This window comes from Myxocyprinus asiaticus, chromosome 11 (genome assembly GCF_019703515.2).
Source record: "Myxocyprinus asiaticus isolate MX2 ecotype Aquarium Trade chromosome 11, UBuf_Myxa_2, whole genome shotgun sequence".
NCBI classification, from domain to species: Eukaryota; Metazoa; Chordata; class Actinopteri; order Cypriniformes; family Catostomidae; genus Myxocyprinus; species Myxocyprinus asiaticus.
Window position 1 is genome coordinate 20,801,127 of NC_059354.1, and position 17,553 is coordinate 20,818,679.

A 17,553-nucleotide genomic window follows, 5' to 3' on the forward strand; every position below is an offset into this window, starting at 1 on the left:
TATGTTCAAAGAAATACATTAAAAAACATGAAAATCCACCTTTTATGAAAGAAAAAAGGTTAAGAAGGAAGTGGAATTTAGAAGATTTCATCTTTAGAATGTGCATATATTCTAAAATAAAACAATTCTATACATCATTAATGTTTTATTGAGTTATGATCATGTATTAGAGCTTGATAAAATGAAGCATACATTACAGTACTCAAATATGATTTTGCAAATTATCCTTTTACTGATTGAAGAATCACGGTTTTATGTGGCCAAAATGATGGATGATATGCACGTTTCACTTCTGATCTCACATACTGTCTGAGTTTTCTTCATGGTTAACTTTGCGACAGTCATATTGAATAAAAGCAATAAATGAACCCTCTACAGTGTTACCATATTCATTGTATATATTGCAGTGTTAGAATTTAAAGGGTAGACTTTAGAGTAACAAATAATATTTGGGCCACATGGCATTTGATTTGCTCTCGAAGACCAGGGGTCATACTCAGGAAAGACGTGCTAAAGTGATTCAAAAATTGCTCTATTGTGAGAGTATGAGCTGGGAGCTTTAGAACAATATTTAATGATAAATAAAAACAATTCACTCATTTTGAGTTCGTAGGAGATGCAAGAGTATAAAAGTATAGTCATGAAATTTGAGAGAAGTGAAAAATTTTACAGGCTATTTGATGATTTAAACCTACTTGGAATCCCCGCGATTTTTTTTTTTTTTTTAGCATATTAAGTTATGGTGTTGAATTGCCATACTTGACAAATGGCAATTCTGTACCACAATGTAAAATGATCAAAGAAAAAAGAAATGCTCCCATTTGGATGGACGGATGGATGGATGATAGATAGATGGATGGATGGAATGGGGAAGTATTTCATTGTTAGAGCATGTGCACCATAGAGGGTTAAAACTTAAAATAAAGGCTGACAGCTCAGGTATTTTCCTCATGCTTTTTTCTTTTCTTGTATTTTACAGAAATATCGAGGACAAACATAAAGCATACAATTTGCAGTTCGGAAAAATAAAGCTGTGACAAGCAAGATGACTAAAATCTACATCCATTTCAGATACCAGTCCAACACATAAAGTAGGAAAAGATTTCTTACTGTATTAAGAGATAAAATAAACAAATTTATCCTTCAAAGGCAAAATACACACACCTTTATATTGTCATATTTATACACTATTCGCCAAATTGCACACAGTTATAAACTAAATACAATTATAAACAGCTATCTTTATATCAACATGGTCTTGGTGTTAATGTACGTGAGGCAAGACAACGGCGCAGAGTCATATCAGTACAATTAATTATCCATCTCATTCTTCACTTCGAGCATAACTGTGATCCAGACCACTAGCCCGTGATGAAGGAAGAATTAAATGAATTGCCATTAACTATTTGGCATATGCATATGGAACCTGAGAATTCCAGTTCTGGTTATAAGACTATGGCATTTTGAGTGGTTCATTGTCACACTGACATTTAGACTAGAATATAAACAAAAATTACACAAAGCATTTCTTCAATTGATCTCTACATAGTCTTTTAAATGAAAAAAAGAATCAGTACAAGGTAGACTCAAATAACCTATTAAATTACCCTCAATATTTCCACCTCATGTGCTTGGCATAAATTGGCAACCGTGCAACAGAGCAAAAAAAAAAAAAATGTTTTTATTCAGATACATTTTCTCTTCTCGAATATAGGACAAATACAGTATCTCTTAAAAGGACAGGAAAGAGTTTGATTACAGCCCAAAGTCACTGGCATGAATAGAGGTTTGCGACATGACTAAATTTCAGTTTTTTGGCTTCAGTCCCTCTGTCATGGTTTGTAAGTGCAATTTCCCACTATAATTAATGTTAATTAGAGCCTGAAAATGTGGATCTCTGTGGCAGGACCATGACAAAGGGTTGTTAACCGGCTGCCAGTTTCACTAAATCCACCTGTCCAATTAATTGTGCTCTCCTGAGACATCACAAATGACTCTTTGAAATTATACACAAATCTCAATTTATACATAGAGCTTTTGTGAAATGCGAAATGACTAAAAGTAATTTGTACGAGATGTCTTTGCTGAATGATTTAACCCGATTGCACTAATCCTGACAACTTCATAAGCTCTCCACATGAAAATAGTTTTCACAATTTTGTGCTAAACGAGAGGCCAATAAAACACACAAACTTACCTACACATAAACCTCGCTATGAAAACAGGTGTTTCACGTACAGTATATTCAATCCTCTATAGGTGTGTGATTTATTTGTTTGACATAGCATTTTTGAAAAACTCTCCACAGTCCAATCTCAGCGCCAACTGAAAAAATTTATAAACAGGGACCGTGGGATGTGTTGTGTTTAAAGATGCACAATAAAATTCAAGTTTACAATAGGCTGACACATGGTGGTGTAGATGCCGCATCGTGCTAAAACAGAAAAAAAAAATGCGCTCAGTCAACCATGATTAATTTATTCCGTGAGTGAAAGCATCCAATAACGGGATTATCGAGATAATAATTATCTAGGTAATACTCGGCTTGTCATGTGATCTTAACATGGCGGTGCTTATGAATGTGTGACCAGCACCATTTGTTGAATAAAGCAACTTTTTCTCTAAAACTGATATGACTAGAGTCTTCATCTCATGTGAGTGGACATCATTTTAAATCTATTCTTCAAAAATACTGAAAACACATCTCTTCCATGAGCACTTAACTAGTCTACACTAATGGCACTTACTATGTAATTATTTAATAATAATAATAATAATAATAATAATAATAATAAAATTCCTTGTCTGTCTCTTTCTTTTGCGATAGCTTCTATACTGCTCTAGGTACTCTTGGAACTTGGCAATGTGATCCTGCAGATATTGTTGACTTTTGTATGACAATTTGCTTATGTTCCTATTTGTAAGTCATTCTGGATAAAAGCTAAATGAATAAATATAAGCGTAAATGTACATGTACTATTCTACTATTACTATTTGCTTCTGTTTAGAAGTTTAGTACTTAGTAAAAAGAAAACAAATTCTGAATGCACCTTCAAACCTTCCTGTTTTTTAGCCTGAAACTTCATGAAATCCTAAATAACAAATTTTGTATATGTTACAGTAATAGGTTGGTTTCTGATTCAAGATCAATTGTTGGGGAGGAAATGTTCAAATTGTGACTCTTCAGTGGTGATTTACATAGAAGCATGTAACAGCCACACTGTATTTTTAACGGTAACAGATAGGTTAAACCAAAACCAAAAGAATTAAAATAGTTTGCCATTAAAATGTTGTGACTGCTGTTTCAAGAAAGACAGAAGTTGAAGCACATGCCTGTAGTTTAGCCTAATGCAAAACATCTGGATTTATTCTAATTGCTTCAAAATCAGATGGAACACATGGTGAAAATAAGGTTCAATGCTGCAAGGTACCATTGTGGTTGACCATGTTTAAATTCTCTTGAATATCAATGTCGAGGATTCAAACCTGACTTGACTGGACTTTAACCCGTGGAAGCGTACGGTGTGTCACTGTGATAATTGTAATCTGGGCAGATTTTCTGCACCAGTTTATAGTCAACACTGTAGAAGGCTATGTAGATGCATATGACTTTGAAGGGCTTCGAGCAGAGCCAGGAGACGTGACTCTGGGTCGACTCTTGGTAACACACATTGGACGGGCCAAAGCTGCAATGTGAAGTCTTTTTGCTGCGGTCCGTTTTCTGGTACTCGATACGGCAGTTGAAAGATTTAGAGTCTTTGGTCTCCAGAGTGGACTGCTGAGCCATCTCGAACTCTACCACCTTAGAGGGTGGCACTAGACTGACAGACACGTTTCCCAGGCCTGTGGAATTGTGTCGGAAGTAAACACTGAACGTGCCATTTCCATGGTCCACTATTTTCCCTGTAATGAGCAGATTCAATTTCACAGTCTTGATGTTGGAGTTGAAGTCGCCCCAGCCAAACATTTTTTTAAACTTGCCTGTTTTCACAATAGGTCTGCGTTTAGTCCTGCTCTGCGTCTCTCTCACATCTGTCTGGTTAGATAACCAGTCCCAGGAGTCCTCTAGGTTTTCCAAATATGTTATCTCCCTCATGTTGCTCTTGAACCCAGGAGATCCCCGGGCGAAGAGGCGCAGGGGGTTGAGGACACGAGGGCTGGCACCTTTGGGGGGGAGGTTCTCCTCATTATCAGCCTCCCCCCAGTCTACAAGCCCCACCTCTGGAATATGTACTCTTCTGCATATGACCTTCCAACAGAACAGAGGAAATACAAACACACAAACATGAGAATTTTTGTACTCAGAGGAAAGAAGAATCTCAAATGATATCTCAAGAGATATTTCTCCCAAACAGCAATGAGATTAAATGCAGAGTACATTGAAAGTCTCCTGCTTCTCACATTTTTCTCTTGAGAAAAAGACCCCAATCTAACATTCCTCTAGTGTTTCAAAAGATATCTCAACAATGTCACAAACTGTGCTGAGACTTGCCAAGATACCAAAGTCTGCAGTCAAAAGTCAGAGATGTCAAAATGAAATGAACATTTATAATCAAATTATCAAAACTATGCTATCCACATTGATTGTATAGCTCTCTACTCTTCGTAATGTGTAATTTTTTTGTTTCATTTGTGTCTATTTTTATTACTCCTAAGGAATCATACAGTAGAAGCAGCAGCTAAGACAAAGTTGATACTTAAAACATAAATAAAAACCCAAGGAAGTCTCTTGAGCTGTGAAAGAGCTACTTCTGAGCAACAAAAGTTTACACTGGATAATCATATTAGGTTAAGATATTTTCCTTTTTCTTCAAATTGAGGTTAGAATAAAAAAGAATGGTGTTAATCTGAGCAATTGGACAATTTTTTTTACAGTACTACTACAATCGCTCTTGAGAGCAAATCTATTCACATCATACAATGAAGTCATTCAAAATTCTAATATCGAATTAGTAACATATTGTTATTGACCATCATGAATTACAGTTCTCTTGGTATTAAAGTCATATAATATAATGTACCTTTTAGATCTTAAAAATATTAAATGGATCTGCTAAGGTTTTTTTAAAAAACACAATTATTCCTGCAATACACTGCATTGCTGATCCCATGTGCCAAATAACCTTTTTGCTCCAGGATTGTGTTCTGGTCCACTTAAGATAAAGTCTTAATAATTTGTAGAAATAAGGCAAACTAGTTTTGCTGGTAATTAGCGCAGGCTGCCATCCTGAGGCACTGCTGAGAGGATCATTTGCTGAAGCAGATGTGAAAGTAGGGCTGTTTGAAATCACACAGATGAGCAACCCTGTATTTTCTCTATAATTACTAATTTTGCTGTAAGCTTAACAGCAGCATATAAGAACTCTGTCAGCAAAGAACTACAATCATGAAGACAATTTCCTCTAATAGAGTCTACAGCTTATTAAGACATGGTGCATCAGTATTTTAGCACCTGTGCTTTATCTAATATCTTTTATATATCAAATCATGTAAACATTTATGATTTTCTGTGCAAGCCTTTAAATGGGTGTAAAATGTTGTCACATGGTGTAACACCTCAACAACATCATGCACCATTATAAATGATGCAAACAGCCAATAATAGCCCAGTTACTTGAAAGTTCCTTGCATAATGTGAAATCAATGTGTCTCCCATGGATTGAGGGAGCTGTTCATCTATCATTCTTCACAAAGTTTAATTAAGACAATACCTTCATGTAAAAACAGAGAGAGAGAGAGAGAGAGAGAGAGAGAGAGAGAGTATGCATTGTAAATGTTTATAAGAAGTATGGGTTGCAATGAAAGCAGCAGATGCCATTGTCCAGCATCTGAGTAGTGGCTGACTGATATGGGTTTTTCAATGGCCAATGTCGGTACTGATAAAAAGAGAGTGGGGTGGCCGGTGTCCGATATACATGTTATATAAGCTATTGTTTAATTGTAGCACTGTACACATATACACTGTAATTAAACACTGTTAAACAAAATGTACTTATTATTAATAACAGAAACTGTGCATTATTATCCATTGACATTGGCAGCTGGTAGATTTTTAAACTGACAGGATGAGCAAACACTTTTGTTGACTGGCAAGGCAGTCATGGTCATCGGCTAAAGAGGAAAATCTCACAATTGCCAATATATCATTATATTGGTCAGTAACTACCTCTGACAGGGCAATCACATAAGCGAGGCTTCACCATAGTGAGTTTTTGCCTGCATCAGGAAACCGTCATGGACAGAATGGTCTCTCCTCAGTTCGGATGATTTCACCCCAGACTCAGCAATCTTCGGATATTATTGCATGTTTCACCATAATTTGTTTTATTAGAAATATATTAGTTTAGTTACATTATACATGTCGATATTTTAGGTCCTCTAACCCAATGGTTCTCAACCAGGAGGTCGAGACCCACTAGGGGGCCTCAAGATCTCTTAAAATAATTTAAAATAAGGTAGATTATTATCATTTGTATTTAATTATTTTAATTCAACTTACTAAAAATGATAATAAATGTATTAACTCCCTTGAACAGCTTGCTTTTTATGAAGACAGTTCTAGACATTTCTGTAATTACAGAATTTATCATGATTCATTGTTTTAATCTATTGATGCTAGTAGTTTCTTACATTAAAAAAAACAAGCTTTGTCATCATTATATTAAGTATCAGAGGAAATATCTTATAATAGATAGATAAATATCTACTAGCATACATAGGGGGCCTTTGAATATTTTCTCCGACAATAGGGGGGCTTGGAGTCAAAAAGGTTGAGAACTACTGCTCTAACCCAAATCCTAAACTGAACCACTTTTCAACAACTTATAACATGTAGCAAGCAGATACATTTACAGTCACAATATTTAAGTTACATTACAATATTAAATAGATATTTTTGAGCACCTAGCCCCATCCCTATGCCTAAACCTAACCAATTCTCAACAATATAAAAGTAGTCACAATGATTCATTCCAGGAAGATTGAAACTTTAGATCTGTTTCTCAAGCAAAACTATCACACAGCCTCGGATGACCCCGAATACAGCGCACAAATATAGGATTATTTTATGATCATTATGATGCTTTTCTTATTTTTTAGCCGCAGCTCGAACGTTCTGTAAACTCCCTTTGGCAAACATGAAAAAAATTTAATAATAAAGCAACGAGTAAATGTTGATAGAACTTTCAGTTCATTTCATTTTAAAATGTATCCTTGGGTAATGGAATTCTCCAAAAAGACTTGAATACGGCACCAGAAAAATACAAACCATGTGTGACGTATTGGTGATGCAGGCAAAAAAGTGCCTATATGAACGTATCGTTACGAGGGTGTGTTTGCCTCTGAGAATCCACTGAATAAACCATTGCCAGAGAGAGTAGATAAAACTCTGTGGCAATGCGGAAAAAAAGATTTTGTGAGAAGAGAAATAGAGATATTTGACAGCCTTGAAATACATTTATTCACTTTCGATTCCTACTGGTCTGTACAATGTTTGGTACAACAGAGTGCACATACAGTATCTCGGTCTAGCTCTTGGTTGTCGCTTCATGTTTCGTTTGGCAGACTTTCAATGACTTGACGAGAAGATGAATACTGCTCACATTTAGAAAAAATGTGGCGAGAGACAACTTCAGGTAAAGCAGGAAGGAGATGATAATGCTAATGTTGAAGCAGTTAAGGGATGATGAATAACTGGGGAAATTGCTGTGACAAGTGGAGGGATCACATGCAAAATAAAATGCTTTACTGCCTGGAGAGAAAAAACAAAAGGTTCTGCTGACAATCAGTCCCAATCCTTTCCCTCTATCCCTCACTCCCTCTCTCAGTTTCTTACAAATAGAGTAGCAGTAATTCTACACATATTTGGTGATATGTTTGATGTCTAACTCAAGGGGAGGACTGAAGCTTTGACTTTGGCATAGGTAAATCATGCAGTGTTTGCTAGGGGGAATTCTAAGGACATTAATTAAGACTTTAACTAAAGTACTATCCTGGAGGCAGAGTAATAGACGAATGTACAGCTTTTCATTTTCTTCATTCCAAAGCAGAATTTATAAAGTCATGTATTAGATAGCAAAATCTCAACCCAAGTTGCATATGCAAACAAATGAGCCAAACTTAAATAAATCTGCAGTTACTTTTAACTATGGTCCCAAAGTTATTTTTACTGGATGTATGAAAACAATTTCACCCTGAATCACACATGTGTCCTAGCAGAATAGCCACAAATTCATCACATTAACTATAGACATGCTGCACTAACATTTCATAACCACAACGTGTCAAAATAAATTTTTGTCTTCCCTTTGAACTGTGTATCTACAAGTGATTTTTACGAAACCTGTCAAGAAAATGTCCTGATCATATTTAACCCTAAATCAATAATAATAAAAAAAAAGTATACAATTTTATTTTGCATAATGAAAATGAAGCCTATATTTAAAACCATTAAGATTTTTTTTTGCATTGTGAGATTATTTTCGGGAAATTTAAATACATCTTTTCCCCCGGTTCTCATTGCCCTAACGTGTTCAGATGTTTTACTTTTCCCATTATTTTCAATGATGATTCTCATCACTGTATTCATTTTATTAAACAATGCTGTTGTACAATGCTTTTTAAAATTAAAGTCAGCAAAAATGAAAGGCAGAACCTATATTTTAAATAATACATAATTTTTCCCATGATGTGTTTTACTGTTACTTTTGTACAATAAAACATATTGGTACTGCGCCGAGTTCCCTCATAATATTCAATGTAACAGTTAGACCTGAATAAAACAAAACAAAACAAAAAAATATTTAAGGTCTAACCAACTTGTATAAATCTCTGATAAATATCTCTTGGCATTTTTTATATTTATAATTTATAATGTATTGTACAAAATGTCAGTCACCGATAACAAAAGCTAGCCCATTTTCGAACTGACAGCATCATAATATGACATCCACAAAGTGAGAGTTGAATCAGTCTTGACGTTCATCTGTAATGAGCATTATGGAGCAAGCTGTCTGCCAGTCCCTGGGGTGGACATATCTTTTATGGCTTGACATAAAGGTAATTGCTGTGGTGACCAGAACTAGCCCTCAAGAAAGTTATTAAGAAGTCAGGGACATCTCAGTGGCGGATCATGGATGAGGATGCTGTTAAAATGCGTTTGCTTCATCTGGCAGTACCACACCTCTGATGGCTGTGATGGCTCTCCAGCCCCAGGGTGTGAATCTGTTTGCACCTTCTTGTCATTTTCTTTCCATTTCTTTCTTGTTCTGTCTCTCTTTTTTCAGCCCCAGATATTGTTTGCTCAACATGGAAGTGCAGTTGTAATTAGTAGCTAATTTTGAAGAATTTACTACCATTTTCAATTCTACATTCTTTTTCTTTTCTTTTTTATTATTATTATTTATTTTTGTTGTTGTTGTGGCTTTTGCCTTTAATGCGCAAGACAAGGGGAATGTCTAAAGTAAGAGATGTGGGAACGGGATTGGGACATGACACAGACTTAAACCTGAATGCCTTCTAATGTGTCAAGAGTATGTGCATTTCCCACTATGTGCATTTGCCATAGCTTCAAGAGGGACGAGCTTCTCAGATCACCTAAACCTAGTACTCTCTGACTTTCTTCTCAAACAAAATACAGCAAAACTTGTACTTATTACAACGTTTTTCAGCCAGTACAAATTAATTATGGATATACTTATTACATGTTACAAATATTAAGGACAAAAAGTCCCTTTAAAACTTTATTTTACCAAGTAAATATGTTTCACTACATTGTTCAAATATCGTTCCTGACATAACAGAAAATTAAATAAAAATAATGATCAGATCTGTGCTGCGCACCAGCATCCAGCATCTCTTTTATAAACAAACAACACAATTGTTCAGGCCAAAATTATAAGGTAGATGCTATTTACAGCAGAAAATTGCACCCAAGTGTAAATATAAACATAAACTAATTGCATTTGTCTACATTCAGTATATGTAATAATGTTTTAGATTCCTCTTGGATGCTTAATTTTTTTAATATACTGTACAGTATATATATATATATATATATATATATATATATATGTTTATGTTAATTTAAAATAAACACCTCTCAAAGGTCTGACACCACACCCACTGTCTGTCAGGAATTTTAAATCTATTGTACTATGCACATATACAGTAAGAGTGTTTTTTTTATTATTATTATTATTATTCCAGCCAAGTCACCCTTAATTCAACATGACTGCAATTGCTTGTTAAACAGTACAGAGCATGGCATGATTTTTAAGTGAGAGAAGCAGCAGCAGCCTCTTCAATAGACCAGTCTAGTCCACCATCCCTCTCAAAAGTCTGCTTTGTGAACCCTACCACAAAGAGTCTGTCTTCCCCACTTTCTCTCTGTGTCTTTTTATACAGTACCCCCACTGTTTCTCCTCTGTGGTGTTACAGGGCATTTCATTTGTAATGATTCACACAAAGAGCAGTTTCAAGAGAAAGGCCCCAAAGGCCTAGAGGAGGCAGGTGGGGCCTGAGTCTACACACGGCTGCAGAATAGATTGCTACCCTGATGGTTGAAACAGCCTCACACCCGAAAGTCATCACTCTTAATCAAGGGCTGGCCTGCTAACAAATGACAGGTGTTCAGCTGAGAGGATTACAGGGAGAAATCTTCACCCTCTGTCAGTACTGATCTCTGCACTATATGCTGTTTTGCATGTCTAATGCCATATAATCCCCCCTGTCATTAACACCTGACCCTTACAGCACCAAACACTCATGCATGGCTGCCTCAGTCACCAGCCCCTCAAATCATCTGGTCAGAATTGTAGCCAATAGCTGCTCACTGTCTTGGAGGTACAGTCTCTTTCAGTGATTAGCAATTAAAGTGATGTAAGGCAAATGAAATGCATGCTCAATTTTTTTTTTTTTATTTTAATTCTCAAAAATGTTTAAATAGTATTTGAAAAAGTATTTGGACATTGATATAAAATGTATGGATTTCATTGCATCAGATAACGAAGTATCAAACCAAGTGGCCTATACGAACACTTTTCTATGGCATTTTTGTGATTACTTGGCTCAGATGGAATCTGCCAGCCTGCAGACTTTTTCACATTTTCTATGCTGATTTTGTGGGAAAATCTGCAGAATTATTTGGAAGGAATTAAAACATAGTCAAGTTTCTGCAGAGTTCTGGGGACGCAGATTCTGTCTGTGCCTGTTTGTACAACACAGTCCTTTTTAGTGGATGTATGAATTCGGTTCCCCTCAAATAACGTTTAAAAACCAAAGTCCAAATACCTGTTGTCTACATTTTGAACTGTATATCTATATTTTAAATACTTATTTATATAAGTGTCAAAAAGTCTAGATACAGTATAGTGGCCAAAACAAATATATATTTTTAAGCTTAAATTATCTTAGTCAATTTCACTAGATATCACAAACTGATTAGCTTTTACAAACAGAGTACAATAGACCTTTTTGGAACTATTTTTACAATTATTTTTAACCAATTACACTCAAGGTGCTTTTTAGTGGATGTAAGTCAGTTTCCCTCAAGGTGTGACTTTTGGCATGTTTTAACTAATGTTTGAAAATCAGAATGTGTCCAAACCACTTTTTGTCTTTATTTTGAACACTATATCTACTGTAATGTTTTATCACTTAAAACCTAACAAACGTCTTTTTTTGTGATTGAAAGGTTGTTATATCATTCTTTAAAATTATTGCCATTTGCTTTGATATTTTTTGTTCTAATGCAATAGCATTCATACATTTTAAGTATGTCTCAAGTATTAAAATGCCTTCTAAATTATAAACTACAGTACTGACCAAATATACTTTTTTCAGATTTGTAGGATCAGGCTGTTGTGAAGCAGCTTGCGAAACAATATGTGAAAAAGCATCAAAGGCCAACATAAAGGAAGTTAGACAAGGTGTTTTTGTATTTCATTACACATCATAATCTGTTAATAAGGCCAAGGAGGACCTTTAGGTGAGGAGGGATTCTTTTCTCCTTTAATACCTGTCAGTATGGTTCTTTGTTCCACACTCTGCTGGTGGAGCTATCATCCCATCAACACCTCCACAATCCCATTATACCCATCTGATCTTTGTTCCTCCAAATTTGTTTGACATTTCCTCAGCAAGAATAACAGCGATGATCACAAGAAGCATGCAAAAACAACACAGGAGAGAAAATATCTACATGCATGAAAAAAAAAAAAACTCTCTAGAAAAGAAAAAAAAGGTGTGACACTTTAGACTTTCTGATTGAGAACACTTCTGATGTTCTGTTTGAAAGGGTGCTTTGTACACGTGCTTAATTTCACTCCTTGCTTTGGATGAAGATCATACAAACATAAATAGTGAAAACCACGCTTGTAAGGCCAAATGTAGCCAGACTTACCTCTGCAGGGCAGTGTTAGAACTGACAGTACAGATGTCCCTGCACTTTGATTTGGAATGAGTTCTATCTGTTTTTAGACTTATCAGTATCTTTTGAAGACAATGAAGCAGCAGCAAAAAAATAAAATAAAAATACTTTGCTGGTTTCTCGTAGAGATGATCGGTTCTTCAGAGAAGAAGGACAGACAACACTACACCAGAGTGACATAATGAGAGAGAAAGGGATTAATTAAGAACTGAGGGATAGGTGAGGAAAATATTATGATGACGATTATGACATTTGTACAATTTAATCTTCTGTTGTTTTTTTTTAGTTGCATACTGGGTATTTTGTAAAGCACTTATTCTTAAAGCTGCTTTGGAACCATATGAATTGTGAAAACTACTTGATTGAATTGAACTGAATTAAACAATGATTCAATGATCAATGATTAAATCTCAAAACTATTACTAAAACTGAATTAAAGTGTTAATTCACCCACAAATGTAAGTTTTTTTTTAAGTTTTCTGTCATCATTTACTCACTGACTTTCTTCCATGGAAAACAATAAGGATATGTTAGGCACTAGAATGACTCAGTCACCATTTACATTCATTTTATGAAAAAAAAAAGAAAGAAAGAGGCATCAACATTCTTAAAATTACCCCTTTTGGAAGGACAAGCGAGTAAGTTAAAAATGCCTAGACATAAATTTTTGGGTGAACTATCCCTTTAAGTACAGTATATTTATGTTATGCAGCAACATAAATGTTTTAGTTGACATTTGTTACTGACACAGTAGACTTGAATGTAAGACTTTGACAACTCAAATGAGTAAAATAAATAAATGACCTCAGGTTGAAAAGTACATGACCACAGCTCATAAATTACCTACAAAAATGTCAGCCTCTGTCATGCACACCAGGCCATAACACATCGATCATGATATTAAGCTTGAAATATACAGACTTATCCTTGAGTCCTGAAACATTCTGAAATGACTGTTTCTACAGCCCATTTTCTTACATACCAGTGAAAAAGCATTGATTTTATACTATAGCATTACATCCAAAAAACATTTTTTAATTAAAAAAAAGATAAACTTTGACTCAAATTACTCAGTGTGTTGTCTGTGTGTGAAACAAACAGAGTTTGGGCTCATAAAATATTAAACCTTATTTCAGAGTAACAATCTGCAGTTACTTACTATTTACATTTTTTTTTTTTTTTTTTTTTTTTTTACTGATTCCAAAATAAATGAATTAAAACTAATAAACTAATTATTTTCTGGCCCAAGGGCCAAAATTGCGCTTCATGCTAACTCTATTATCAATTAATCACTAAAGCAAAAATATTAATAATAATGTTGTGAGTGGTGAGATATACACTCCCAACCAAACCTTTTTTTTTTTCCCACATAAAATTAACAAGCATGAGAAACAGAAGCCTCATACTATAGCCAATGTCCACTCTTGTAGCAGACAATATTGTTTTTGAGGGATTACTGAGGTCAGGCTTCTGGAAAGCAACAATAACCCCAATATAGGCACAGATACACATCACTGGTGTATAAGCCCTGCACTGATAATGCCAGTCTAGAGCAAAAAGCTCATATTTACAGACCCACTCAGAGAAAAACCTCATGCAATCTCTCTCACAGGAATTTCTAGGTTACTGGACCTACAAACACATTTCACGAGTCCATTCTGGCACTCCTTTTTTTCCTCTCATTTGGTGTCCTCAGCCCAATTCTGATCACCCAATGTACGTTCCCCCCTCATATGGCAAATCCAGAGAGGGGTTGATGTGAAGACTCGGGCTGCAGCAGGTTCTGAAGAATATAAAAAGCATTTTTATTGTCCGGAGGGACGGGTTTGTGAAAGAGACGAGGGCCTTATCACAGCCCAGCAGCTCTGTAATTCGCCTCCATGATACAGCTCCAGAGCGGAAAATACACGGCTGGCACAATCCAAAAACGGATTAGTTTTTCTGACATAAGCTTCCTGAAAAACTAATCAATCAGGCCATGCGGCATTATCAGAGGCATAAGATTAAAGTGTGGCTCCTAATCCTAGCACTGTAAATTTTAGCAAATTCTCCACTGCTAGTTTTCCTCCATTAAATAAATAATAAAATCAAACCTAATTGCGCACAAAGAGAGCAGGAGCATTAGACAACCTCGCGATAGGGAATTCACTGCGAATTATTATTCTGGTTTTAAATTTGCTCTCCATAAACCATTTAAGTCTGTATTCAAATGTGCCCTCTGAGTAAAGATTTCTTCTGAGGAAGACTTTCAAATTAAATAACTGTGAGGACTCAAAATAACAGAAATTAGCAAAGGTTCTCTTTAAATAGCCATTGGCATTCTTGAACTTTGGGTGAACACCATGTTCAGTTTTATGCAAATGAAAATGAGGCTGTGTGGGACAGACTTGTGCAGGAACAGTACAATCTGTTCAATTAGTTTTCCTGTACTCTTCAGTTGACGCAACACTGAAAATTTCCAGTTGACAAAAAACTCTGGAAAACATTGATAGTGAAAAGCAGACGTGACACTGGACCTTAAGACCTGTTGAACGGACTGTACATCTATCCCTCACAGTGTTGTTTTAGCATCAATCCTGACTTAGGTCTGTTGATTGACATTATTTGAGTTTCTTGTATAGTGTCAAGTCAATTGCTTCTTCATCTCTTCTTTTAATCAATAGAGAGGCACTCTGTAAAACCTTTAGCATAGATTGATGGCCATTATTCTCTCCTGCTGCATGAACAAGTGCAAAGCACAATGGCGAGTGACAGAAGGGGTGTGAAAGAGAGCAGCTCTCTGGCAGCAAAGGCCAACTGCACTGGACTTCAGCCATGCAGAGAACAATAATTATCCAAAAAGATGAGAAATGAAAGAAAATGTGTTTAAACAATGGAGTCATGGGATAGTTCTCCAGTGGATTTAGTGCTGATCACATTGTTCTCCGTCCTGCTATCAGAGGTGGAATGCAGCAGATGTCATGGAATGAATAGTTATTTGTGTGAAGGCTCTGACCCTCTTATCTGTCCCCAGAGAGCAGCACAGATGCTGGGCAACTTCTCCAGTATTTGAATCACTGTGTGTGCGTTTTCTTGTGTGTGTGTGTGTGTGTGTGTGAGAGAGAGAGAGAGAGAGAGAGAGAGAGAGACTCTGTAGGGACTCTAATCCATTGGGAGAATGCCTTTGGAGGATAGTACAAAGGTGAGAATGTCATTGACAGAATGCTATTCCCACAGGTACTGTTTCTCAAGAGTGCAACGCTGAAGGACTTAAAAATCACAAATGTATTGTGTGCAAGATTGGACTCCTTCATTAATCAATCTTACTCAAAATTATGTTTGTATGTAGTTCTATGACATTGATTTAGAAGCGATTTAGAATTGTTGTAGTGTATCTGACTACCTATCCAAGAACAATTTAATACTTAAAGAAATAAAACTGCCAAAATCTAAATAAATATTACACATTAAAAATATTAATCCATCAATTCTTTATCATTATAAATAAAATAGATTTAATACATTTACATGGAATCTAGACTGAATAGAGCTTTTTACCAATATTATACTTTTGTTTCTCCTGCTATCCATCCCCACTTGCAAATTGTGCATCTAATGAAGCATATTTCTTGCAATATCTGACATAAATTTATTTTAGCAACAAAAACAGCATACATTTTCTAAATAGTGTGGTTCTGAGAAATGCAACATTTTAGAGAGAAGTTTTTGTTTTTTTTTGTCACTATTACTTGTAAATGTTTGTGATGTTTAATTTGCTGTTAAGAAAATGTATTGCATTTTATGTGTAAACAATTCAACAATGTTTTGTCTCCATTACATAGTTTAATAAAAATAAGATCTATGATCTATGTCCTGGTAATTATAATCTTTAGTGTTTTATTAAAAGTACACTGTTCTACCACACCTACGTCTTCCTTAATGTCAATGCAGTTAATGGCACTGTGCACAAGATAAATAAAAAGTTGCAAGCAAATATAAGAAAGGCTATTCATAAATAGTCAATAATCCATCAGAATGATGCAGCTACTATAGTTAAACTAACGAAAATGGGGTTAAAAATGCTAAACTATTAGAATGATGTTCTGTACAATACATGCTTGATTGTTTCAAATTGCTAAAAGTTTACACATAACTGGAAACATTTTTCATACATCTGAAAATGGAAGGATAGGACTCACCTTGTGCAAACAGAACAGAAGCAAAACAGCTGAAAGAATTTGCATCTTGACCTCAGAAAATTGTCTTCAGCTCTTACTTAAGGTGGGAGAGGGAAATATCCAGTTCATAGGGATTAGGACAAGAAGGTGCCATTGCGCTCAACTATCCGAATTAGAAAATAAAACGAAAATAAATGCATTTATCAAAAGACTATTGTCTGAAGTGTTGAATAACATCATTAACAGATAAACTAAAGTCTTTGCTTACCCTTGGCAAAAGGTGTTGATCAACTTGAAAAGTGATGGTAACCAGCAGGTTTTATGGCGGTCTCACAGGCGTCAGTGATATTGATAAATGTTGATTTCAGTACAGGAAAGCCGAGTTTTAAGAATAGGTTGAACTGGAAAGTAGTGTCCGAGTGACTCAGAGATGCCTCACGAAACGCGCCGAGTCCAACCAGTGTGAAGAAACGAAGCTTCGCAGCATGTCGCGTGATTGATGCGGCTCCTCGTTCCTCCTTGTGTCTTCTTCTTATCGCAGTTTGTTCTGATTAAAGTTCCCTACAGCCCCCAGGTAGAGTAAATCTTTTACAAAAAGCTTAACATCTTAGCTTGTTCGTCTGTAGTGTGATTTGCGAGAGAGAGAGAGAGTGAGTGAGTGATGTGTGTGTGTGTGTGTGTGTGTGTGTGGTGATGTGAGAATCCCTCTTTGAAGTGCTCTTCAGATTTAGCGCCTGTGAGGGACTCAGTATTTTGCTAGACGTAAAGTTTTAACCCATTGTAGACCTGTGTCTGCTTTTTTTTTTTTTTTTTTTTTTACTTCAGATGTTTAGTAGCAAAAAAAGAAATAAATACCGACAACATAACTAATTCATTAATTGTTAAGTTAGATTTGTTTGTCACTCGATAATAAGTAAAGATATTCAGAAAGGTAGAAAGAAAGGAAAAGAAAATACAAATATTTATGTT

General features: G+C 35.5%; 1 protein-coding gene across 1 annotated transcript; it reads right to left on the minus strand.

The window, feature by feature from the left end:
• Positions 1-153: 153 nt before the first annotated feature.
• On the minus strand, positions 154-17,151 carry LOC127447890 (neurexophilin-2-like). Its single transcript, XM_051710062.1, has 3 exons — positions 16,853-17,151; positions 16,606-16,747; positions 154-4,249 (listed from the first exon to the last, which is right to left on the minus strand). Exons 2-3 carry the CDS (start codon positions 16,648-16,650, stop codon positions 3,503-3,505), a joined length of 792 nt encoding a protein of 263 aa, XP_051566022.1. The 5' UTR covers positions 16,651-16,747; positions 16,853-17,151; the 3' UTR covers positions 154-3,502.
• Positions 17,152-17,553: the final 402 nt, after the last annotated feature.

What these genes read in the sequence shown, in the direction of transcription:
- LOC127447890 (XM_051710062.1), bottom strand. Translation starts at nt 16,650, where the DNA reads ATGCAAATTCTTTCAGCTGTTTTGCTTCTGTTCTGTTTGCACAAG. An exon ending in TTCTGTTCTGTTTGCACAAG is followed by an intron (nt 4,250 to 16,605) that starts GTGAGTCCTATC and finishes TTCTGTTGGAAG; the next exon opens with GTCATATGCAGAAGAGTACA.